Genomic DNA, 24,129 nt, shown 5'->3' with positions numbered 1-24,129 from the left:
ATTCATTTTCTTTTGATAGAAGACGAATCAGTAAATCTGCTAGTTTGCAAAGAGTTTTTATAGTTCTTCCTGCATGCTTGGTAGGAGCTGGTGAAGAGAGTTGCATTAAGTAAACGATGATCTTAATGTCATCATTAGCAGGGATGGGCAAGATTTTCAGATATTTGTAAAGACTTTCATAGGAAACCCTGAATGTTTGTTTTTTATCTTAAAATTACTGTATGTAATTTGTCTTTGTTTCCAGGATGTAATGTACCAGAAGGTGGCAGTAATGCACACAGAAACAACGTGGGCAATATTTCAAAAATAAAAACAGAAGGTGCAATAAACTAAAGCATGTGTGACACAGTGAGGTTAGATTTTACTGTACGAACAGGAGAAACATGCAGACAAGTACAGAGCCAACTGCTGCTGTTACAAAGTCCATCAGGTGAGCATGTCACAGTCTAACACAACAATGTGCAAACATGTGAACACATTAAAGAAGCCGTTTAGCTGAAGAGTGAAAATTGAATTATTCTGCACAGTTCTCATGTAAAGTGGATCTCATTTCCAGCTCCATGACTCTGCTTAGCTCAGAATAGCACAAAAGCATTCATTTATCTCATTCATCTCAAATAGGAACAGGTCTACTCTAGTACACCTGTTTACTGTGATTACACAGTATTATCCAGGAACACAGGACGTATTTCTTTGCACCCAAAGAATGTGACTATGAGCTTCTGATTACTAGAATACTGTCCATTTTTGCCTTGTTATAGTCATGATACACCTTAATAACAGATCTCCCTGGCAACACAAAACTTTTGTTATTTATTCTATGAGAAGAATAAAGAAGCTACTCATCTAAAGTCAAACTAGTCAGAGGGCAGAGCGAGTCACGAAGAGAAATAATTGGAATCCTTGGGCGCCAAAAAAAGCAGTGCGGCAAGCGTTGTGCTAAACAGTAGATGCTGCAATTAAGACAAAACAGAAATCATTTCTGCTGAAGCCAGTTCATTCAAGTATTTGGAAAGAATTTAAGTGCAGATGATGGAAAAAGTCTTTAGCTGCCCGAGTCTGAAAATAAATGATCACATCTGCAAAGACTTTGACAGACTGAGCCAAAGAGTCCAGCCAGCTAACAATTTCCACAAACTTAGGTCAGACCAGCCTATAACAAAACCAACACTTCATTTTATTTCATTAAGAATCTTTAAATGTGAACTTTTAACTTATTCTTATGAAGTGTGGATGTGAGCTTGATTTACTTTAGCAGACGTTTAGATTCTGGGTCTTCTATCTGAATCAGGACAATAGAAACAAGTAAAATCCAGGGCAACAATACAGCTTCTGTGAGTTATTTATAATCCAGATTCAGGAGGTTTGCATAGAAAAGATTTAATAACTTAAAAAAAAGAAGAAGAAGAAAAGAAGAAAATAATTGTTCCCAGAAATCTTGAAACAAAGAAGTAAAAAGATCTTTTCACAATGTGCTGCTGCACAACTACAACATGATTTTTTAAAAAAGGAAATCAGTCTCTTTGACAGACGTAACAATCCTGTTGAAATCTGTCAGGATGATGAGGAAAAACCCTCTTTCCCTCCTTTTCTTCCTCACCAAGGCTCCTCCTCTTCCTCTGCTGCTATCTAAAGAACTGAATAAACAGCAAAGAAACAGTCTCATTTATTATTTTATCGTTTGTGATTTCCTGCTTCTTTTTTTAATTTGTCAAGTAAAATCCAACCATAATTATTACGTTAATAAGAAGCATAGACACAGAATATATTTATTATGCCGTTTATCATCACACAAACTAAATCCTGTTACTTAGTTATTTAAAGTAACTGAGTGTTTGTTTCATGTTCCTTTAATAGTTAAAAAAAACTGATTGAATAAGTTCAACTACAGGACGTATTTAATCCCCGACCTCCCCTCAAGCTAACTTTTTACTCTCCAGCTCAGTTGTAGAAACTGTTTGAACAGAACACAAATATCTGATTATGAAGTTTGACTTTCAGAAAATATTTTAGAAAGAAAGTTATTTATCACCTTTGTATTATTTTGATCTGTTATTGTGAGTAACTTACCATCAGTCTACACTGAGTTCATCCTGATGAGCAGACATATAACAGACACAACCAAAGGTTAGAAACAAAAACATTAAAATGGGAAGTGAAAGGTGAGTTATTTGGGGGGGGGGGGGGGGGGGTCCTAAAACAACCTCATGGATTAATTTGAATACTTAAATTAATCTCTGAATGTACAGTTGTGGTCAGAAGTTTACGCACAGTCATCATGGGCGTGAATGTCATGGGTACTTTGGGACGTTTTAATGTTTTTCACTAATCCACAGATGGTCAGAAGAATACACACATGAACACATGAACACAACTGAAACACAACTGAGTGGTTAAATATCTGCTCAAAGCTTGCTGATGGATACCAGAAGTGTCTGGTCCAGGTGCAACTTGATAATGGACATTTAACCAAACATTAGTGGGTATGTGACTGTGTGGACTAGAGAAAATCCAAAATCAGTTCAAAGTGCATCCAGTTCTTGTTTTTTTCCCAAGTTTTTAAACATGCAAGGTGTACAGTTATTCCCCCGTGGGAAGAGGAACAATTCAAAAATCTTGAAAAGCCCAAAATACCACGAGATTCATGCAGACGATGCCAATGATGAGTGTGCGTGAAGTTTCTGCCACCATGGTATGTTGATACACATCCAACCCACATGCTCTGCTTTGGTGTAGGTAGTGTGGAAGGAGGTAATTTAGATTTTCTAAACATATTTATCTCATACTGGGCCTTTAGTTCACCCTCTGGTCCTGATCTTGACTCTGACCCAATGTTGAAAACTACTAAGCAGATCATTTTCTAGTGCTTCTGTTTCTTCTGGACCACTAAGAGCTGCAGGTAAAGTTGAGGAGGGAATATTAGAAGGTCTGTTCAGGTCTTCACACCTAGGATAAAGTATCCTGTCTGTTTTAGCTTCAGACATTAAAAGCACTGCTGGTCTACACGCTGCACACCACATTCACTGTCTGTACAACACTGTGCTACTTTTTTAACACTTAACCAGCTGACTTACCAAACTGGTTAACCCAGGAAAGGCTGGAACAGGTAACAAGATAGCTGTATTAGCAACAGGTCAGAGTTTATTCCTCACCTCCTATATGCAGTGTTGGGGAGTAACGGAATACATGTACCGCCGTTACGTATTTAAAATACAAAATATGAGTAACTGTATTCCGTTACAGTTACCGTTTAAAAAGGTGGTATTTAGAATACAGTTACTTTGTTGAAATAAATGGATTACACGGCGGTACTTCCCTGTTTCATATTGTGGCGGGTCAGGACTGTTTGGGTTTTGTTTGACAGCTACGTTCTGTTGTTCCAGGCAGCGTTTCGGTTGCCATGGTTACAGGGTGACGCTCTCTCTCTGCGTGTTTCCTGGGTGAGAGAGCGCCTGTTGTTGTTGTTGTGCTAAGCTAACAGGCAGAATGCTACAGGTATAGCTCTAAAGAATGTAGCATCATGGGCAGTGTAGTCCGTGCTGCAGGGAGAATGGACTGCCATACCCGTTATGTGTCTGTGAGCGAGGGAGGGAGAAAAAGGAAAAGTACGAGCTGTCATCGAGCAGAAACGGGAGCTGGAAGCATGTAAATATAATAATAACCACTGCAGCCAAGAAGAGTGCCTGACGAGCCCAGTTGTAAGTAAGCTATTAAGACTCGACTGTACACCGTGTTCGTGTTTTCCTCTGAAACAATAAGTTCTGTTGGAGCAGCCTTTCAACGCCTCTCTCTGTCTCTGCTAGCAAAGTTGACCCAGACAACAAAGTAAAGCTAGTTTTCAGCTACGAGCCGACACAGAACCCACCGTATTAGTCAGAGGTCCCTTTACTACGGTTCGGAGCCGCGGACCTTCAGTAACAGTAATAAATCACAGCAATAGTACATTCATGTAGTTGTAAACAGCATGATAATATATTAAGTAATCCAAAGTATTCAGAATACGTTACTCTCATTGAGTAACGTAACGGAATACGTTACAGAATACATTTTGGGGCATGTATTCTGTAATCTGTAATGGATTACATTTTAAAAGTAACCTTCCCAACACTGCCTATATGAACACATAAACACTTGATGTAGATGAAGGACGGGTCTGTTCCAGCATCAGCTGTGAGTCCACTTTAGCCAAACACAAGCAACAAAATCATAATTGGAGTCCACTTAACAGCCACGGGTGTCGTTAATAACCGTGGATTTCTGTAAGTTATGTGGACAACTTTTATAGAAACAAATCAGCTTTCATCAGAGCCGCTTGATCTAAACAATGCTTGAACTCCAAGTACTGATCTGCTACATAAACAGTGTTAGTGGGAGGGACTGCTGATCAGTTTTCCCAGGTTACTGACAGTAAAGAGAGATGCTACAATGCTTTCTAAGTGAGAACACATCACTCAGCAGCTTGTAGAGAGGACATAAACCAGCAGACTGCAAGTTTCCTGAGCTGCTTTCACTGATATGATTCAAGGTGAACAGACTGAGTAAAGGGTGAAAACGTGTATTTTACATACTCTTCTTTCTTCGCTCATCTCTGATGGACCAACTTTAGCTGTGGATGTTTCTCCTGATGTACTTGGTAAACTTTTAGCTTCAGACTGAGCAACAGGTGGCGATGGTGTGATCACGGCTTTATTCTTCACCAGAGTGGTCAGGACTACGGAGGGAGAAGAGCGAGAGAGGAAGTACGTACATGTTTAAATCTTCTGTAAAAGGCCCTCGCGGTGGTCCTGGGCCAGTTTTACCTTCTCTGGTGAGGTTCTCGGCAGCACTCATGGCCTTCCCACTGAGGTCGCTGACCATGTTGTCCACTGTGGCCTCATGGCGAAGGAAGGCAGGCCGAACCACTTTGTTGTAGATAATCTGTGAGCCATTCCAGGACACTGGGGCCATGCACCAGAGTAAGAAGAGACACTGGAACCACATAAGAAGGAGATTACTGGAATCACTGAATCCTTTTACCTGATCTCAATTCTAGTATGACGGTCGTAGCCCTTCAAAAAAGGTAGTAGTTGATATAAATGCAATATTGTTTCTATATTTCATCCTAAAAGAAGCATTTTGTTCTTTAGGGTTTGCTCCATAAAGAGGTGGAGCATGTATCATTGCTCCCTACATGTCATCTCACCTTAAAAGCGTAGTAAAATGGGAACCAGTAGAGGAAAATATCAGAGAAGAACTCGCCCAGACTGAAGACGCCGTACACCACCCAGTAGGTCAACCATTTTGTGTCGTCTTCTTTGCACGGGCTTTCGATGGCTTTGACTCTGCACAGAGTTGGAGTTTTGTAAAAGAGCTGAGAAATATGTTGATCCTTCAAATATGATAAAGACATCTGTGCCTCTGCACCGGTAACACGACTATTTGCTTTAGTACTGAACTGTATTACAGATATAAATATCATGAACTTTAACAGTAAAATCAGTCACAATTATCCAGACAAAGTCATCTTCATCAGCTGTGCTTCTTCAAGGGCAAAACCAGAATACACACCTGACAACATCCTGAAGCTTGATGACATTAATGTCTGAACATTTCTAATAAAATTATTTTTTGAAATGTCTCCAAATGTAGTAAAATGTCTTTATATAAATGCATAAAATGTCCAAATATCATTAAATATATGCTGTGGAAAAGATCGATATATGCCAAACATGTCACAAAAACATAATAATACCAAGAAAACTCAGTGTGTATTGTAGGCACAGTTGTTATACTGAGACTGCCACATGGGTCCACTGAGTATGACAATGACTTCCGACCACAACGAGGAAAAGAAAATAGAAAAAATTAAAAATAAAAACTTACGAATAATAAGCTGGATAAACAAAACCAATCAGGTTGCAGAGGAGGGAGGCACCATAGCCGTACACCAGGTAGAGTCCGGTCAGCGAGACGGCACCTGGATGAAGACAGATGTTTTATTTTCTATGTACTGCTGCTATTTATTAATATTTATAAGTCTGAACACTGAGAAATGTGTCTTTCAAATAATTAAAGCAGTTATGCTCTACTTTCTTTTACTCTCTTAAGTAACATCTCCTGTAAATCACAGTGCATACGTCGGTTGCATGAGTGGACAAGCCTCAACTTCCACAAACTATTTTGCAGTTAACAGTTTTACAAGTGTTCAAACTATTTCTTGAGACTGCATTGCAAAAAACAGCCAGTTTAGCACAGACTCGACCAATTTGGAACCAAAATCATGCAGAAGAAAGTGTTTCCTGCAAAAGACTGACCAGCAATGTAGACGTGGGCAAAAGAACAGGGCCATAGCATTACAAGATTTGATTTCATATCCAATGAACATGTGTTTGGACTATGGGAGGAAGCTGGAGTGTCCAGAGAGAACTGGTGTAAACACAGGTGAAATATGCTCCCCACAGAAAGGCACCGGACTGGATTCAAACTCAGGACTTCTTCTTGCTTAGAGGCAGCAATGCGATCTGTGGTTCCACCTAAATGTACATTTCCATATATTTCATAGCCTTCCATAACTTACAATGAAGAAAGGTGATGTCCATCATGAACAGGAAGTAAAACCTGTTTCGTTATCCATGTAAGACAGAATAACAAGGTATATTCTCTGCACAGAGCGCAGAGCTCACAGGCCAACAGTGTGGACGATTCAGCCAAATATCAAAACAAATCTGAACAACAAGCAAAATTTCACTGATTGGTTGACAGCCAGACAGACAGGAAGTACTGTAAAAAAGGGTCCTACCTCTGATCAGCTTATGTTGCTGTTCACACATGGAGGCGGCGCTGCTCTGCTGCCTGTCTCTGTGGATAATCAGCTTTAACGTCAAGGCTCAGAGCGGGAGACAGCGAGCGCCAGGCACCACGCTGACATCATGTCCTGCTTAATGTGCTACAAATCCACTGCACCAGCATCAACGTGCTCTCAATACACTGCTGCTCCCTGTGTGCACACGGACCTGAGAGCCTTTTTAACACTACCAACAAAACACGCTGGTTGGTCTGTGTCTATTTTTAGAAAACAACAAAACTTTCTTGTAAAAATGTCGACATATTTCTAAAACAATATAATGTGCAACAGCTTCAGAAATTCAGCAGGAAAGGCAGAAGTAGAGCAACGTGGTTGTTCTCTTCCGATTTTCTGTCAACACTGAACACACTGCTGTGATGTTTGAATAACCTTTACTGAACTGACCGTAGACAAATCAAGCATGGACACACCGAGGTTTTGCCTTTACGATTTTATGACAGAAACGTTTTTTATTTCGAGCCAAACAATGAACTCCTGAACCCACAGAGGCTTTCTTTGTCAAAGCTGGATGGAAATATATCAATCAGCAGCAGTTTGGGGGGGGAAAGCCATTTTTATGGTGAATGGACTGGTTCTTATAGCACTTTTCTATTTGAGCACTCAGAGTGCTTTACACAACTTATACATTCACACAAGCACTTTGTTCGTAGCTGTTTCTAAGCACTTACTGTCTAACATTCACACACATTCATACTCCGATCCATGCATCGGAGAGCAACATGCATCTTGCCCAAGGATATTTGGCATGCAGACTGGAGCAGACTGGGATTGAAACGCCTTCCAGTTAGTAGGTGACCTGCTCTACCACCTGAGCTCCAGTCACCCCATTTTTAGTTTGCTAATTTGGATGATTTGTCCTTTAGAAATGAAGATGAAGTAACATGGTGCAAACTAATTAAAATTCTTGAAACCAGAAACCCAACAAGACGATAAATCCCAAAATAATTAAATATGAAGAACAGTCTGAGAGTCTGTGTTACTCTTCCAAGGCCAGAAGTTTCAACCTTCAACCAAAGGAATTGGGTCCCAGGATCAAGAAGATATTTGGATCTGTATTAGTTTGTGATGTCCACACAGCACTAAAAATAATTGATAGGCCTCCCTCTAAATGGCTAACATGTTGTGACCATGTTAGGGACCACATGGTAGGAAACAACTGACAGTAAAGATGTATAATAAAGTCAAAAGAAAGAATCCTGTTAACAACCTCAGCTTCTGTTACCAAAAATCTGTCGATGGGGAGAAGGTTAGGATTTGTTTTTGGGGGATTATTTGTTTTTTTGGAGTTTTTTTGTTGTTGTTTAGTTTTGTTTTGCTAAATTGCTAAAATCTATAAAATCTGACGTCTCAGATGAAGTCTTGTGTGTTTTGCTGTAACAGAGTTTCTTTTATAAGATTCTCCATTTGTTGCTGCAAACATGTGAAACTGGATGAGCTGCCAGTGTGGGTACGATTATTCTTTTGATTGTTTCTAAGCAGTTAAAATTCTCTTATATCACCTGTCATTGTTTAAAGTGCCCTTTATGCTTATGAAATAATGTATCATTATAAACAATGACTGGCTTTGATCATTAGCCAGTTATCGTGGTACCTCAAAAATCTCTATCAGAATTTGTTTGGGGTTTTTTGTCTAAACTTAACCGAACTGTGACAGAGAATTTAATTAAAGGTGTTAATATACAGCTTTAGTTCCACACAAGATACTTTCAGTTTTTCCAATTTCATTGTACTATTGAGCCACGTATGACTGTGCAATAACAATAAAGAGTTATCTTGTCTTCCCCAAGAGAGACAGAGTTATTCAAGGTGACAGCTGCAGAAAGCTTTGAGACTCCTGCAGGTTTCACTGAAGCACTAGTCATGCATTAGTGTTTGTAGATATTTACCCATTCAGAGTGAAGGACTCCTGGTATGAAGCCTACACAGATATTTTATGACTGGTCTTCTGTGCAGCAGGCAAAAAGTTACACGTAAGCTCTGCGTAGGACCAGCATCAAACTGGGGTAAAACCAGTCCTTTAAAGCTGCTAACATAGTTGATCCAGGAACTAAAACATAAGAAGATATAAGGAGACTTCTGCCCGTCACTGCTTAGTCAGAGAAAGTACTAAACAGAAGACTTCTAGCTTTCAGCTCAGGGTGATACATGTGCTATCAAAGAACTGGACACAATGAAGCAGGCACTGCCACAAAACCAGGAGCTTAATGATGCGAAAACCCCGAAGGCCGCAGAGCCAGTTTACCTGAGTTCAGTATGACAAAATATTTATCAGTGCAGAGGATTAACTGCAGAATAAACGAAGCAGAAAACCTCCTGAACATTCCCAGCTTCCTGTTGTGGATGGTAGCTGATCACAGGAGGATTAACTGAATCCTCTTCAGGTTTCCACTGGCCTGCAACAAGCGTTATACAAATCAACTACATCTAGAACGAGAGCAGAATGATCCAGAAGTAGCCGTGTGCTACTACACAAACCAGCAAGTTGGGAAAAAAATAATTCTAGAAGATTAAATCACACGTACCAAGAGCAATGACCTTCTTCTTGATCCCAGTTTTCTCCTCCATTTTTCCCAGAATATCCGTCACCACATTTTTCTCATTTAGAAACTTTTCAGCTCGGTCTTTGATAGAGCTGATGATATTCAGCAGGCCCATTGTCCTCAATCTGGTCCTCAGACAGCAGAGAAGTCGGAGGACAACAGCCTGCGGTGAGTCCGGTGCCAAGTTTAATCCTCTGACAATCACAATCTGCTGTAATGAGGAGGAGGAGCACGCAAGGAGGTGTTGAGACGTTCTTTTTATAAATATTTTCATTTATTAAAGACAGAGTAAAAAGTGAAGAAGCTATATACAGGATTATCAGCTAGGCTTTACACAGCTACACAACACTTCAAAATACTTCAGAGAGGAGTGACAAAAGTCTATCGTAAAAAGAATAAAGTCCAAAGCACACATAACAACTATTTAAGTGTAATAAAAAGCATAATAAACATGATAACATAATAATAAACATGGGTTTCTGTATATATGATCCATGACAAAGGTTTGAAGGGAATTTAATACTCTTACCTGATGTTTGTCAAGAAAACTAACTAACCTTTCCTGAAAAAAATGTGGCATTATTCCTTTATGCATGTCAGTTTTCCATATATCAAAAATAAAAACAAGTTAAATAGTTACCTGATTTAAAATTGACTCTTCTCCCTTTGAGGGACAGTTTGTTCTTGCATATTTGGAGTACCTCCATTTCTACTCCTTTAAAAAAAATGCAGTTCTAAAAAAGTTTGAAAGTGACTGTCATGTGAAGATGGCCAGCTTTATATCAATAATAATAGTAAAGAAACAATAACAAAGAAAAAGGATGCCTCACCAGTTGGAGGCATCACTTCCTGAAAAATGAGCGAGTCTACTGGATAAAATTCGTTACTTTCTCTCTTTTGGGGGGATTTTTTTTTGTCAAGTGACCTATATTTGATAACAGCATAATAAAAGGAGAAATTCTATTTTTTGTGTGCCACCCTGATATTTTTAATGGTCCCCATATGGCCACCCCTATGAAAAAATTCAGGAGGCGCCCCTGTCCGGTAAAAATTTTAGTGTCCGTAAAGATGCGTAAGAACGACGGAAATTTAAGCTTCCTTCAGAATGTCCCAGGACAAAGAGAACATACAAGTTGTGTTTTGTGTTAAAACCCTCAGTGTATTATTATTATTATTATTATTGTTTAATTATTCTTTTTTTCTATTATTTCACAGTTGTGTGTTCTGCCAGACTTGTTCAATTTAATATAAATAATTAATTAAAAAAAAAAATACAGTGGCAGTGAGTAAGGTCGCTAAAAATATTACGACCCCTCAACTGCATCCTCGCATGATGACATCATTCTGCGACAAGCTTATGAACGAACTGAGTGAGTGTTCCTCAAAGAAGCTAAGCAACGTAAATTCTCTTTTTTAGGACTGATTCGCATCTGAAACTCGGAGACGACAGGTAGGAGAAACGCTTAGCTGTATTGTCAGCCTCGCTTTAGCAGCGTGGAAGGTTTATTTATAAATCAGCGCCTATGTACTCAAAGGAATATGATCAGCTAGCCACCCGTTAGCATCGTGCCGCTATGGTTTGACGAACACGTCACGCCAAGCTCCTTTCAAATCTCTTGCAGTACATCGTGGTCTTTCTTCTAGAATCTAGAGCGACCCTCAAGTGTAATAGAGGAAAACTTAAAGACATATCGTTAACTCTCGAAATCATCTGTCAAATCCGGCCTGTGTTGCATACAGAAAGTAACACGGGTTGACTAAATACAAGCATTTTAGCATCAGCTTCGTCTTTTTGTTGACACATTCTTTCCATTTCGAGTCACGCTCAGTCTGAAGATAAGCCAGCTGCTTGTTAACTTCAAAGGAGATAAATTCGTGTCCGACGACAGTTGTAGTCTTAAGTTTTCAGGGTTTCACCAATACAGCATAACCACCTAATTCAGTACCGATTGTAGTAATAGCGTTAGACTGCGAGATTTGCCATAGCAGTTCCAGGAAACCCATTTTAAAACGTAACATATACGCTAAGGAGCCACATAAGCCCTAGATGTGTGCTGATTTTTAGTTGTCCTAACTGGTATGCTAGCACGCCAAGCTAGAAATTAGCCAGAGATCTTGAGTCAGTGTCTGCGGTGACTCCTCATAAACTTCACTGATTCGAGCAGTTTAAAACACGACAGACAGATCTCCTTTATCAGCCCGCATCAGCTGTTCTGTTTGTGTAATGGTTTTATGTTCAAAGGTGGTTAACGTTAGCTCTGCTCACACAGTGCTCGAGTTGCTAGAACATTCTCCTTGCTAATACCAAAGGGGCTGGCTAAACATATGGTGTGGTGGAAAGAAGGTACTTCCATGTCTCTGACGATCACTGTTGATACAAGGTGTTAATGCATCATTAATAGCATTCTCTGGCAGAATACCCAGACAACTAAACTTTACGCCCCCCTCAAAACAGCAATATAGCAGAGGCTGAAACAAAGAAGTTTGTGCAATGACAATAAAGGCATCCTTCATGCAGCAGAGATCAAATTCAAAATAAGCAGGTATGATCAAAGTGCATCAAAGTTAGTACTCAATCCTGGTTGATACCAAAGAAAGTAATAAATATAACAAAATGTATGCATGCATATAAATACAGGCTGCATGTCTACATATAGAGTGTGATGTGATTTAAAAGAAAAACAAACACGTCTGCAATATCTGACAGCTAATGAGGTTAGTTACTGACATGTTGAGGTGTAAAAAGGGCATTACTGATGCTGAGTATTTCAGAATTAAAGATAGGGTCTGCAGTTTGTGAGAAAGAAAGAGTTAGAGAGCTAGCAGAAATGTCATGAGGGTAAAAGGCTGGAAACCTTTTCCTGTGACCCTTAGGCCTGCAGGCAGCACAGTTTTGAAAACAGACTGGTTTTTATAGTGTAAATACGCCGGCTCGGCAACATTTCTGGTTTGGCCCGTACCGTGTAAGGTGTTTAACATAAATTCCTATAGTCAACTAAAGTTAGCCACACTCGTAAGCTTGAAAACTCTGGCTTTAGGCTCAGAATACATTACTGATATGCTTTGTGTTTACCCTCTGATCTCCTCTTAGTGTTGTTAAAAGAAGAGGTTATGTAGTACGTATTCAAACTTTGCTGAAATATGTTGTTCACATCAAATTCAAAGTTGGCACATTTTTAATGAACAAATGCACTGCACTATTTTCATATAATACTTAAGCGCCATTTAAATGATCTGGATTTCATTGCATGCATTATGTGCATTTACAGGGTTCCGGTTCTTATTGGAAACAAGGTTTTAGTTGCAGGGTGTCTCTCCCTCAGTCAGCACAGAGACGCAGCACCTCTGCCGCCATGACAGACAACAAACGCCTCGCTTTCTCCATCATCCAGTTCCTCCATGACCAGCTCCAGTCAGGGACTCTGTCTTCAGATGCTCAGGAGAGTCTCGAAGGTGAGTCCTCAGACATGAAGAAGAAGAACATGAAGCTGCTCAGTTCATTTCTCTCCTGACTCAGAATGCACACTTAAACTTTCTCATGGGGAATAAGTATGATGTTCAGAGTTTGTGTGGTTTGCTGCCGTGTGTCGTAGTGTCTTATAACCATGGACCAGGGATATCATAATGAATGGAATTATTATTATTATTATTATTATTATTATTATTATTATATTTGTTTTTATTACAAAAGCTCAAAATTCCTGTGACTCCATCTTGGTCAAAATCATCACTGACTGTTATGGCAGCAGATTTTCTGACTGAGTCAGCTACAGCACTAAAAAAAAAGTTTAGGCAAGACAAGTTTATTTGTATAGCACAATTCAACAACAAGGTGATTCAAAGTGCTTTACAGAGACATTAGAAACAAAAACAATGATTTAAAATTGATTAAAACAAGCAAACTAACAAACAAACAAAACAGTATATAAAATCAGTAGTTAAAATGTAAGTTTTGAAATTTAGGCTTAAGTGTGGATTTGGTGTTTTATTCAAATGCAGCTGAGAACAGGTGAGTCTTCAACATGGATTTAAATAAACTGAGTGTTTCAGCTGATCTGAGGCTTTCTGGGAGTTTGTTCCAGATATAAGGAGCATAAAAGCTGAATGCAGCTTCTCCGTGTCTGGTTCTGACTCTGGGAACTGATTAAATTGATGACCTGAGGGATCTGGAAGGTTCATCCTGGGTCAGGAGGTCACTGACAAGCGCTAGTTACTTTAATATTTCTTTCCACAACATATATACAGCAGCACACATAGTCTGGCTTCATATGTGTGAGTCTGGGTTGGAGGAGCAGCAGAGGAAACAGAAGTACAAATACTTCAAAATTAAGCAGAGTAACTCATTTTTAGGTATCTGTACTTTACTTGAGTATTGTTTTTTTATGACAACTTTTTACTTTGACTGTCTACATTTTTACACAAACATGTATTTTTTACTGCTTAAATTTTCCAAATGGATTTTGTTACTTTGGGTTTAAGACGTCTGTGCCTTCAAACATCAGACGGATTTGAGCCAAGTAGCCCAGTTGGGACCAGTAGCACATAAAAGACAGTCCTACTGGTGTATCCATCACCAGGTTGTATCATGTACAAAGAAATGAAAGAGGCATTGTTTATAGAGCTAAGTGGAGCAGAACAATCCAGCGGTGTTCTTGGTGCAGATATCCCTAAGAGGAGCAAACATACAGGGAATAACGTGTTAAGTAGCAGCTATTTTCAAACGCAGCGTTTCTGTAATTGCTCAACAATCATCAGTAAACACACAAACTGTTCTTGTGCAGTTTGTCATGGAGTGTGTTTGCTAGCTAAAGGTCCAGCTGCTGTATTTCTCAGGGAGAGAAAAGAATGAGAGATAACTTGAGTCAGAGATGGAGAAAGATGTAGGAGAAACAGGACAGTAGAGGAGGAAGAGCGGTTATCTTTGAAGGTAAGGACTGCCCACTGACAAACTGATATTAATTGACAAGCTGGATATAAAAGCTACATGTAATGTCTTAATTTTTTAATCAAATCCTATATATTGTGTGAAGCTATTTGTAACATTCCTGCAAAATAGACATAATAATAATGCATTGCATTTATATAGCGCTTTTCGAGACCCTCAAAGCGCTTGATGCACGAATGCATCGTATCTATGAATGCATGTTGCATAAAATCCTGCCGTTTAATGCAGGATAAACAAGTTAGTTTGCTGTACTGTAAAGCACTGTGTTGTGCTGGTGCACAACAGTTATTTTGTTTATGATCAGTATTAAGTCACAGAAAGGATGGCCTACAGGTTTACCCATCTGCCAAATTTCACTTTATCTCCTCACTATACTGTTATTGTGTCATTACAAGGATTAGCACAGGTTTACTTAGCTTTGGGCAAAAACAGCGAGTAGAAAAGAGCTACTGTTTACTCAAAAGCAGCGGTCTCCAACCTTTTTTGCACCACGGATGCCCGACAATATTTTCATGGACCGGCCTTTAAGGTGTCGCGGATAAATACAACAAAATAAAACTAGTACCGGTACCGAAAAAAAGAAGATTTATTCATAACACACGTGAAAAGACCCAGGAAAACCGAGTTAACGGTACAAATGATAAAAAAATAACGCTGAAAACCGATAAAAACCCTGAAAACTATACATTTCACACCTGAGCCTCAACTCTCGCGGCCCGGTACCAAACGACTCACGGACCGGTACCGGTCTGAGGCCCGGGGGTTGGGGACCGCTGATCTAAAGTACATTTCAGAGCCTGTACTTTTTCACTTTTACTTGAGTGAAATTTAATCAGTACTTCACTTTTGTTTCACTTTTTTAACACAAGTCTCTGTACGTCTGCCCAGCAAAGAGTGCACATTAGATCAGTCTTTGAATAGAAATCTTGACCTTGAACTTGGATTTGTTATTTACATCCCAGCTGCCACCCACTTGGCTACAAACTATTCATTACTATAGCAGCCAGAGCCTTTAGATGCTGGCGCTTCTTCATCATCTTCTTTCCCCTCTTTTCACTCCCAGCGTCCTTACATTTCATGTCATTAACTTTTGTAAACTCTATTTTTTTGTTCTTTGTGTTCTGTTTTTATCTCACACTATACGGTGTCTTAAGACATCTGTTGTGTGTGCTGTATAAATAAAACTGAATTGTAATAAATCAACAAGGAGCAAAGAGATGATCCCAGAGACCGCTGAACCTGACACCCTTCACCTGCTGAATGCTGTTGCTCTGTGTTGTCCAAAGATTATTAATAGAATCTGTGACATAGGGCATTGCCATCACTAATTCAAAACGTGTGCCTGGTAACCATTGGTTCACTGCAGTAGTATAGAGACCAAATAGCTCACATAGCACATGTAACACGTGCTGTAACACTACATGGATGCCGTTGAATACTTCCTCGAGAATAACAAAACAAATGGTGTCTAGATGAGTAAACCATCACTTCAAAGTGTCCTTTAGAGGATAAAGAGTCGGTCCAATACGCCTCAATCAGTATGAAAACCTGATTGTTTCTCCTGAATTTGAGGTTCACCTAATGGCTCCTCTGTTACTCTGCCATAGACATTCTCTTATGATGCTCTGTTGTGGACACAGACAGCTGCAAATATCTGTTGACAAAATTGATATCACTCTGACCTAAGCAAACCACAGTGGACTTGTAGACACAAAGTATAATAAAGGCTTCAGAGAGGGAAAGACATTTATGCCACGGAATATTTTACCACCATATCCGGCTATTCCAGAGTCGCTGTCCTCAAGTGTGCCTCTGAAACAGTTGGATCATTTTATCGACGTGTCAACCAGGAAACCCTCACAACACCCGAAGAGCTCAAGACAAACATCATCTGCATAAAGTCCAGTCACAAGATAGTTTTTTAACTAACTAGGTGACCTCAGTTAATCCACGTTTCCCCTCAGAGGATGGAAAAGGACCTCAGCCTCTGCCAGATGCTCTAAGAGAACACCTCACTGTGGCCAGATGTGCTAAATTGGGCAAGATGGCATGTGAGCACAGTTTCCAGAGAGCGCTCATAGGTGTTAGGGTTAGGGTTATTTCTTTTTAAACACTGTCAGTCAGTTCATTATCAAGTGCAAAAAATAAGACATGCAAATTTTAGTAAATCAGTTTGTGTGCTTGACTTAAATACTCTCCTCCCTGAACTTCCAGAAATAGATGTGCAACAGGGTCAGACAACAAACCTCAGTTCCCATTCCCATTGTCCCTTTGTGCTCTCATAGTAAATATCAACAATACTTTTACACGATCTTATTGTTTTTCAGTTGCTGTTCAGTGTTTGGAGACGGCGTTTGAGGTTTCCACCGATGACCAGAGTCTTGCGGTCCCCATGACGTTACCGGAGATCTTTACCTCCGCTACAGCAAAGGTAAACACAGAAAACCTTTGCAACTTTCCAAACGGTTTCAGTTTTGTATTGCAGAGATGACAAGTCTGCACATTTTGGCCTTTGCATCAATTTCCTGCAGCTAGTCTGAGTTAATTTCACTGTTCTTCCAAAGCCAGAGCTGAAACGAAATGCATAATAAATATCAGTATTATTTGCTGTGGCTTACAAAAGGCAAAGTAAGCTATTACATACTGGTGAAGATCCAAATGCCATTCTTTAAACGTTTAAACGGAGCACTGGCCTTAGTGCAGGTTGCACCAAATGTTAATTTTACATGAGCATATTTTTTTTAAGTGTTTCTCTGTGATCTTGCACAGCTGAAGAGTCCGTCTGTCTGTTTTTAATAGTTGTTTTACAGGAAGTCTCATTTAACCCAGTGTTTGTTTGTTTGTTTGACAGTATTCAGCTCAGTCGCAGGTCAACAACAACTCCACCCCAAACTCCCCAACAGAGGAACAGAAAGCAGAAGCTGAAAGACTCAAAAGTGACGGTGAGTCCAGGCTGGTGTGAACACGTTATCTAGAGCAGCTAGTTTGTCTTTGTGTTCCTTTGTAGGGTTAAGCTGGTACAAGGAAGAGAGGATGCAAATGAACCTGCAGCTCCTTGAATCAGGTTTTTGGAAAGCTGTAGGAAGTAACCCTTGGTTTTCCTGACACTCTATAACAGAGACTCACAGAGCAGATACATTAACTGGAAATACAGCAGTCAGAAGTAAAGTTAGGTGATAATTTACTCAAGCACAAATGCAGTACTGTTGACGTAAGCAGGCAACAAAAGTGGCCTCAAGGCAGGTTAATGATGAAAGCTAAAGTGCTGACTTCTGTCTAATCATCTGTCCCCAGTATAGAAATAAGAGGACATGTATTTATTGTCAGGCCCAAACTCTGCTGCAGGTTATAAAGTCAAACGATCACTGCAGCATCACTGAGAGTTAAAAACGGTCTAAATTCTTCCATCTGTAATAAAATGATCAGCGTTGCTGCTTTACCAGAATTTATTACATTTAACAGAGTTAGAAGTTAGCAGGAAGTTAGCTCGCTAGCTTCCACCGAAACATGATATAGCATGTTCTGACAGAGAGATTTGGAAACAAATTCAAACGTACAGCTCTGCTATCACTTCCAACATAAATGAAGACAGAAACTAAACAGCAGTGACGTTTGTAGGGTTACTGAAGTTGAGCTAGCTGCTATATAATGATGTGCTACGTGATCGCTAGCTACACAGCTATGTTAGCATAAACACAGTGAAGCTGGAGGATGAACGCTAACTTTTTTCCACTCGATAAAAGTTAACGTGAAGGTTCCTGATGGTTAGAGACAAATGTAATCGCATGGCAGGATGCTGTAAACGGACCAAACAACTGAGAAAATACATCCACAATACGAGGTTAGTCATTAATATACTGCTGCTGGGCTGCAGTTACATCGTAAGGGTTTAAAAACTGAGCTGTAAAATGAACAGTGGTGATAAAAACCGAGAGGCCGAGAGAGAAGTATTAAAACATGTTAAAAACACAACAGCCTTAATAAACACAGAGCAGTTTGGACCTAGAAGCAGGATTCATCACGTCATCACTTAGAGGATTAAAATGTTGGGAGATTCCAGCAGCCAAAACAATAAATGCAATTAAAATAAAAAATTAAGCTTATAGTAGAGTAGCTCAGTAAAATAAAGGGTAATGTGACAAAAACTTTACTTAATAAGGTTAAAAAAAATCATAAAAAGTGTAAAAAATAAATAAAGTCAAATAAATCGCTTAAAAAAGTGAAATACAGAAAGTTAAAGATAACATTTAAAAGTAAATATAAAAGTCTATGTTTCACATGATACTGTAGCATTAGTGTCTCTACACAGCAAAATACTTGGAAAAATCAGTGACGCCAAATGAATGGAATAAGTGTTGTGTAATAATAATTAATGCTAATGATAGCAAGGACAGCAAGTGAGAGATGACATCAGAGTGACTTTGCTGTATAAGGTTTATTGCAGTGCTCAGGTGAGTGAGGTGTTTCTGTTCTTTTCTGTTTTCTCGACTGGAGGCAACGACCAGATGAAGGTGGATAACTTTGCAGCTGCTGTTGAGTTTTACTCGAAGGCAATCGCCATCAACCCTCAGAACGCCGTCTACTACTGCAACAGGTCGGTCAGCATTTCCTCAGCATCACTAAATATTTGTTGTTCATTTTATTTTAAAAACAGTAAAATTGTATTTGATGAACAAGAAACAAAAGAACGAGAAACACTTTTCATGTGTTTTCACTTTTTGTCACTTTAGATATTTTTACATACTTTGTTACATAAAACCTTTAAGTTTGGTCCTTTAAAAAAACTAATTCTTCACATCTTGTCACATGACAATATTGTTAGAAACGATTTTTTCTCTGCTGTTTTTGTACGTTTTATGCAAATTCTTTGTTGCAGTTGTTTTCCTGTGTTCAGATTGTTGACGTTCACGTGAAGCAGTTAGTATTTGTGTTGTTTTTGTGCAGAGCTGCAGCTTACAGTAAGCTGGGGAACTACGCAGGAGCCGTGCAGGACTGTGAACGAGCCATCAGCATCGACCCCAACTACAGCAAAGCTTACGGGCGGATGGGGTATGACAGCATCTTCTCTTTGTCTTTCATTGTTGCCGTGAAATCACATTGACATCAAAAGCTACAAACATCTCACATGTAGAAAAAATGTCCTGTGTTTATCAAAGAGGAAACTGCAGGAAGGCATTTCTTTATTCTTAGGCAGCAGAGAGGAGCTTTCCTTTTACACCAAGGATGCGTCTCACAGCGCCACCTGCTGGTGTGGAGCTAATAGCAAATCTTGTTTTTTTTCCTCTCTGACATGTCATGTTTGTGTAAAGTTTGGTCAGAGGGTTCCTTTGTAAGTGCGCATGTGCCATTAGCCTGCTGCCTGCTGTAACCTATAATTTCCTTCAGGATTAATAAAGTATTTCTGATTCTGATCTGCAACCTGGACACTGTTGCATCACACGGCTGTAGTTTTTTTTATTTTTAACAGACGAATTAGCAACAAAGGCTCATCAGAGGATTATTGTCTGTATGTCCTTTAAAATCAGACAGACTGGGGATAAAATAACGTAAATGAAACCAGGTTCTTCGAACAAATGGATCCCATAAAGAGATCCAGTTTAAGAATTTCTGGTTTTTCCTATAACTTTTATTTTCTTAATAAGTGACTTTGGAGCATCAGAAAAGAAAGCTTCACACAGTGTTTGGCTCCTTCAGATCTCAGGGTTTATCTGTTGAATAGTAAAATAAAATGTAAAAATTGTGTCTTAAGATGATGAGTGTTTATACTCTGCCTTTGTAAAAGTATTTCAGGAGCAAGTAAAGTTTGCAGTTTTCATAAATGAAGCTGATGCTGAAGCTGAATATCTTTGGATTTTGTGAAGCTGGTCAAATAAACAAATCTTGTTTTACGATATTTATGAAGTGTTTAAGTTTTTCACTTATTATTATTAAACACAAGTGGCAGATTTACTGAAAATGAAGGTTAGTGCTGACTGCAGCCGTAAAACCAAAGTCAGCCAGCACAAAGTTATTTCCACTAAGTTTTTACATTATTTATTTATTTATTTTTAATCAGTTATACAGGAGTTTGCAGTTGTTTAAGTAGACAAACATGCAGCATCAGAGCACGAAGAATGAAAACCTGGAAGCTCCTTGCGTTCTGGTTTCAGCTGTTTCTGGTCCTGACGTGTCGTCTTGTGTTTCAGTTTGGCTCTGGCCAGCCTCAACAAACACACAGAAGCAGTCAGTTACTATAAGAAGGCTTTGGAGCTCGACCCAGATAACGACACCTACAAAACCAATCTGAAGATCGCAGAGGAGAAGATGGACACGTCCAGTCCGGTGAGAAGAGGCAGGATGAGGGATCAAATTCCCGACTTCCCGACAGCACTGTGTTTACGTGAACCTGTCTCTGTTCTCTCAGACTGCAGGGCTGGGCGGAGTCGATCTCGCTGGTTTGCTGAGTAACCCCGGCTTCATGAACATGGTGAGATCTGAGTGTTCGGCCTGTAACGTTTCTAAGCGGTCACGGAGTTTTGGCAGCCATCAGAACCAGTTGCACTCGTCAGAGCTCACAGCTCATTTTCTTGTTTCGGTTTCCTTTAAATCAGCTTTTCTGTTGCATCGAACCATCGTACCAATAGGAAATGAAAAGTTAGCCCAGTAGAAAACTGCTAGTCAACAGCCATAGTCACATGAATGTGCACGCTGAGCATAGTTAGCTTTAGGCATTACTTTGGTTGGTGCAAACAAAATGTAAGTCCTTTGTACATTTTGACTATAACGACGTCCAACTAAGTGTTTAGAAAAGCCTGAGCAGAGACGCTGGTGAGACCACATTCTAAGAGTTTGCCTCTAATATACAAAAGCACAAAGTCATGTGACTTCAGAAATTATTTTGATAATAAGCAAGTGAAGGTTAGCCAGCAACATGCTGCATTGGGTACCACATTATCAGTGTGGCTTACTTTAGCAGAAAGAAAGCCAGTTTTGGGCAGTGAAGCTCAGTTCATGGAAGCCACACAAACTCCAACCTGAGCTGTCTTTGTTTGTCTTTCTGCGAACACAAAATCGAATCCTGTTTCATGCAGCAATATAGTTCTTTGAGTCAATGAGGTCTCCTGATTTTGGCAAAATACGTTATCGGCTAACTTTCCTAACTGACAGTAAACATGTCGGTGCGGTGTAGGTGGCTAACTTTATCTTGCTTGCTCCTGTAAATGCTAGAAAAAATCTGTTTTTGATAGCATTTACATGCTATTGGTATTTGGTTATTTTCAATAGTAAATTACACAACTGCACAAAGCAAATCTGTATGATGGCCAAGTTTGCATCACTCGGCTAACAACCTTTCAGATGCAGAAACTATAACATGCCTATTAGTCCTTGCAGCACATGTAATGCTGGTGTGTGTCATGTCAGTTTTGGTAGGTAAAACTCACTTGGATACTAATTTCTAAAAGATACAATCACACAGCAACATAATGAGTTCTGTTGACTCAACAGCCACGCATAGCATTGGTGTTTTTTATTTTCTCTTAATTACAAGACACTCCTTTAAATAAGTAGAATTTCAGAAATGACCAGAAAAACCACACACACATGTGAACAGTGATTAAATTGCAGCTTACACAGACAGTGAGAACTCTCAGAATTTATCAGCATTGCTCATTATTTTTAATTTAGGTATTTACAGTTTCTGTTTCTACTCAGTAAATTTTTCCATCCTGCTCTTGTCTCTTTGCAGGCCTCGTCTCTGATGAACAACCCTCAGGTTCAGCAGCTGTAAGTCTGTCTCACTTCATCTGAAATCCATTCTTCCTCTGTGGTTTGTCAGAGTTAACTTCCTGTCCCATCTTCCAGGATGTCCGGGATGATGTCTGGAGCGTATGGTGGAATGGGAGGTGGCGGCGCTGGAGGGGGAGGAGGTGCAGCCCCGCCTCCTGGGCCTGCACCAGCAGCCCCTAGTGCCGCAGCACCTGGAGATTTATCAAGACTGATCCAGGCGTACGTACCTGAGCACAGGGACTGCATTTTAAAGCTGGTGGTGTCGATGAACAACAGGTGATTTTGCCTTTCTGTTTGCTTCTGCAGAGGGCAGCAGTTCGCTCAGCAGATGCAGCAGCAGAACCCTGAACTCATCGAACAGCTGAGGAGTCAAATGCGCAATCAGACACCCAGCTCTGGGAATGAGGAGCAGCCGTGACCCTCGCATAGAGTAAATACACACTAATTCAGTTCAACACACCACAGGTCTGCTGTTCTTCATCCACAGTGTATGAGATGAGCTTCATCCGGATGGTGTCACAGCCAGTCATGCATGATTGCATAGTTCATGCAACGTAGAAAAGCTCAGACAGTGAAGTTATTTAATTACACAGTCTGTGTGATTTGTTTTCCTTTCTTTGCGTTTTTGGCAACTATCATAAAAATGGAACCACAGCAACAAAGACATCAAAGTTTAATGTAATGTTAATGTATCCACTATTGTTCCTGATAATAACTGCTATTCGCTGAACTCCTGCACATATTTACAATCTTAGCACAAACTTAGAGCAGCAGCTTAAACTTAGCTTGTGTTTGTACACATGAAACTGAAACATAATCATTGTCATTATTTCCTGTAAATGTTTTTTATCATGTCAGTGATCACTGTCATCAGCAGATTAACAATACAGAGGCCTCAGCATTGGTCACAATGTTTAGGCAAATCTAGCAGTGCCTTCACCTCGAACTCAGAACGAAGTTTTGAATATCTGCCTGTAACAGCAAACGTACTGAGGAGGAGGAGGACACTGAAAGCTGGAATTTAAAAAGTCATGTGCACTATAACACACTGATCTATGAGATATTTTTCACCTTCAGCTGTAAAAACATTCAGTTAAAACATACATCTCTGCCTGATAGCCTGTGTTTAGTGTGAGTCCTCATAGATACAGAAAAACTAATAATTGAAAATACAGCGTGACCATATTGATCGTGTAAGATTTTCACACTCAAGTACAAAAAATGTGTTCTTCAAGACATGAAGATGTTCATAACTTCATGCTGTAATGTGGAGCTGTGACTTTATTGATTCTCCTTTTGGCAGGGTTTATATTTTTGTTTCCTTATTTATTTCAGGCGGGACGGGTTTATGGAGGAGGAGGAGCACGCACTGTCTGACCTGTTTTTCTTTCTGATCTGGATCATAATAACTCGGAGGACTCGAAAGAAGTTCTGTTTTTCCATCTCTGATTAATTCCTGCATGAAAGAGAGAGCGCAAGCGAGTCCTCCCTTGTCTTTCAGGAGGCACGTCACCGAAAACTCCACCCACTTCCTGCAACTGTGTGGTTTTTAGATCAAATGCAGAATAATCAGAGAAGTTCTGATAGGATATTGGACACCAGATGTTAAACAACTGTAGAAACCTGGAAAGTCTTATCCTCTAGAAACTACACAGTGTACCTGTAAATGCATTTTTGTTGTTTTTGATGGGTGTGTCAGAGTATGAGTGTGTGTATGTGTGTGAGGATGAGTGTCAGGGTTAATTTAGTGTAAATGAACTAATGACTCCTCGGTCACACGAAGCTCTGAGGAGGCACCAGGGAGGCTGTTTGAACACAGTTTAAATAAAAAGACCATCTCAACGTTTTACTCTTCTCGTCCAAAGTGTGGTTATCTATTTACAACCAGCAAAGCTAATGCAGCTCCTCTTCTTCAGTGAAGTCTCTTCTTATAGCTGCTCCGAGTTGTTGTGTTGATTTAATTTAAAATAACAAAAATTCACAAGAAGACGAATCAAGAGCCAGAAAAAACAGAAAACACTGGTTCCAAAAGT

At 39.7% G+C, this 24,129-nt stretch overlaps 2 protein-coding genes across 4 annotated transcripts; one reads left to right on the top strand and one right to left on the bottom strand.

The window, feature by feature from the left end:
- Nucleotides 1-337: 337 nt before the first annotated feature.
- Nucleotides 338-9,574, bottom strand: reep6 (receptor accessory protein 6). Of its 2 annotated transcripts, XM_087852854.1 has the most exons (8): nt 9,367-9,574; nt 5,863-5,956; nt 5,183-5,321; nt 4,800-4,968; nt 4,569-4,711; nt 3,075-3,097; nt 2,071-2,093; nt 338-1,637 (listed from the first exon to the last, which is right to left on the bottom strand). In XM_087852854.1, exons 1-6 carry the CDS (start codon nt 9,497-9,499, stop codon nt 3,083-3,085), a joined length of 693 nt encoding a protein of 230 aa, XP_087708980.1. In that variant the 5' UTR covers nt 9,500-9,574; the 3' UTR covers nt 338-1,637; nt 2,071-2,093; nt 3,075-3,082. The 2 variants fall into 2 exon arrangements, with proteins under 2 accessions (XP_087708980.1, XP_006791983.1); XM_006791920.3 differs by lacking the exons at nt 2,071-2,093; nt 3,075-3,097.
- A 1,143-nt stretch (nt 9,575-10,717) lies between these two features.
- sgta (small glutamine rich tetratricopeptide repeat co-chaperone alpha) lies at nt 10,718-23,945 on the top strand. 2 transcript variants are annotated; one of them, XM_035908270.2, is made up of 12 exons: nt 10,718-10,754; nt 12,654-12,837; nt 16,657-16,760; nt 17,181-17,271; nt 18,824-18,923; nt 19,274-19,378; nt 20,515-20,650; nt 20,733-20,795; nt 22,056-22,093; nt 22,172-22,315; nt 22,403-22,526; nt 23,432-23,945. In XM_035908270.2, exons 2-11 carry the CDS (start codon nt 12,738-12,740, stop codon nt 22,512-22,514), a joined length of 993 nt encoding a protein of 330 aa, XP_035764163.1. In that variant the 5' UTR covers nt 10,718-10,754; nt 12,654-12,737; the 3' UTR covers nt 22,515-22,526; nt 23,432-23,945. The 2 variants fall into 2 exon arrangements, with proteins under 2 accessions (XP_035764163.1, XP_006791984.1); XM_006791921.3 differs by having other exon boundaries at nt 10,719-10,834.
- Nucleotides 23,946-24,129: the final 184 nt, after the last annotated feature.

Source organism: Neolamprologus brichardi, chromosome 15, assembly GCF_056152115.1.
Source record: "Neolamprologus brichardi isolate AB-2024 chromosome 15, ASM5615211v1, whole genome shotgun sequence".
Lineage (NCBI taxonomy): Eukaryota > Metazoa > Chordata > Actinopteri > Cichliformes > Cichlidae > Neolamprologus > Neolamprologus brichardi.
This window is presented reverse-complemented; position numbering and strand designations above follow the sequence as displayed.